We start from the raw sequence: 1,527 nt of genomic DNA on the forward strand, positions 1-1,527 counted from the left end.
GTAAGAGTGTGGATGTTTTTATTTATTTATCATTCCACAAATTGGCGACCCCGACGTGATCTCGGCGTGGAAGTGAATTTTAGGTGCTTGGTGTGATTTACCGTGACAATTTTTTTAGTGACTTTTGCAGTGACACTCTTGCGACTTCTTAGTGTAAGTTAGTGTATTTAGTGGTATTGACTCTGGTAAATTAAAAGACTAATAATAAAAGATGCCGACAAACGGTTCGTCTGCGGCTACGTCCACGTCTACGTTTGATCGAATTAGCATCAAGCTCCCGGAGTTTACTCCTAAGGACCCCGAACTTTGGTTCTGCGTTATCGAACGCAATTTCATGGCCGCGGGGATTACTTCGGATGGCATAAAGGCCAGTTATGTGACGGGTGCGCTTGGACCCCGGTATATCGCTGAGGTGCGCGACGTCTTATTGGACCCTCCGGCCACCGGCTTATTTGAGGCCCTAAAAAAAGAATTGATTAGCCGGTTAAGTGTTTCCAAGGAAAAGAAGGCCAGAAGACTTTTGGAACATGAAGAAATCGGTGACCGCAAGCCATCGCAATTTCTTCGGCATTTGCGTGGTTTGGCGGGTACTTGTGTGTCCGAGTCCTTATTACGCACGCTTTGGTTGGGACGTTTACCTGCGAACGTGCAGGCCATTCTGGCGACGCAAATGGATACGGCGCTGGATAAGGTGGCCGAGTTAGCGGACGCAATCACCGACACCATGCCTGGACGTCCCGTGGTGGCCGAAACAGCAACCGCCAGTGCATCAATGCAACCGTGCTCCGCGGATACTGTAACGGAGCGGATGATGCAGTTGCTCATCACGTTAAAGAGCCAAACGGAAGTGATGCAGAGTCAAATCGCGGAATTGCGGACGTCTCGGAGGGATTATCGGCCTTTTCGGCGATTTGAGCGGAGACGTAGCTCGTCGAGGCGCCGATTCAACTCGCGAGATCGGTTCCCAGCGCCTGATGGCATGTGCTGGTATCACGCGAATTACGGGCCCAAGGCGCATCGGTGCATCGCGCCGTGTTCTTATGTACCGCCATCGGGAAACAATCCGGGCAGTCGTTAATGGCGGCTAGCGACGCCAGCCCGACATTTTGCCGTCTCATTATTTGTGATCGGAGATCGGGTGCGCAATATTTGGTCGACACAGGTGCGGACCTTTGCGTATTCCCGAGGAAGTTGATCCGTGGACCTTGCTCGAGTTCCGAATACGAGCTCTCCGCGGCGAACGGCACACCGATTGCGACGTACGGCACGAAGACCCTGACGTTGAATTTGGGTCTCCGTCGGGATTTTACGTGGAGATTTCTCATTGCTGACGTCTCCCGGCCAATCATCGGAGCGGATTTCCTGGCCCATTTCGGACTCCTGGTTGATGTGCGGAATCGGCGACTGATCGACCAGACCACGACGCTGTCTACAAGGGGCGCACCGACTCAGGAGGACGCACCAAGTATCAAGCAGGTACAAGGAGAGTCGGTTTTCCACGAGCTGCTGCGCCGTTTTCCGGACATT

General features: G+C 52.7%; 1 protein-coding gene across 1 annotated transcript; it reads left to right on the forward strand.

The window, feature by feature from the left end:
* Positions 1 to 211: 211 nt before the first annotated feature.
* LOC123989144 lies at positions 212 to 1,078 on the forward strand. Its single transcript, XM_046289820.1, has one exon. The coding sequence runs from the start codon at positions 212 to 214 to the stop codon at positions 1,076 to 1,078; it is 867 nt and encodes a 288-aa protein (XP_046145776.1).
* The last annotated feature ends 449 nt before the right edge of the window (positions 1,079 to 1,527 follow it).

The sequence above is a fragment of the Osmia bicornis genome, unplaced genomic scaffold (genome assembly GCF_907164935.1).
Source record: "Osmia bicornis bicornis unplaced genomic scaffold, iOsmBic2.1, whole genome shotgun sequence".
Lineage (NCBI taxonomy): Eukaryota > Metazoa > Arthropoda > Insecta > Hymenoptera > Megachilidae > Osmia > Osmia bicornis.

Bases quoted from the DNA above. Each gene is read 5' to 3' on its own strand.
- LOC123989144 (XM_046289820.1), top strand. From the start codon at position 212: ATGCCGACAAACGGTTCGTCTGCGGCTACGTCCACGTCTACGTTTGAT.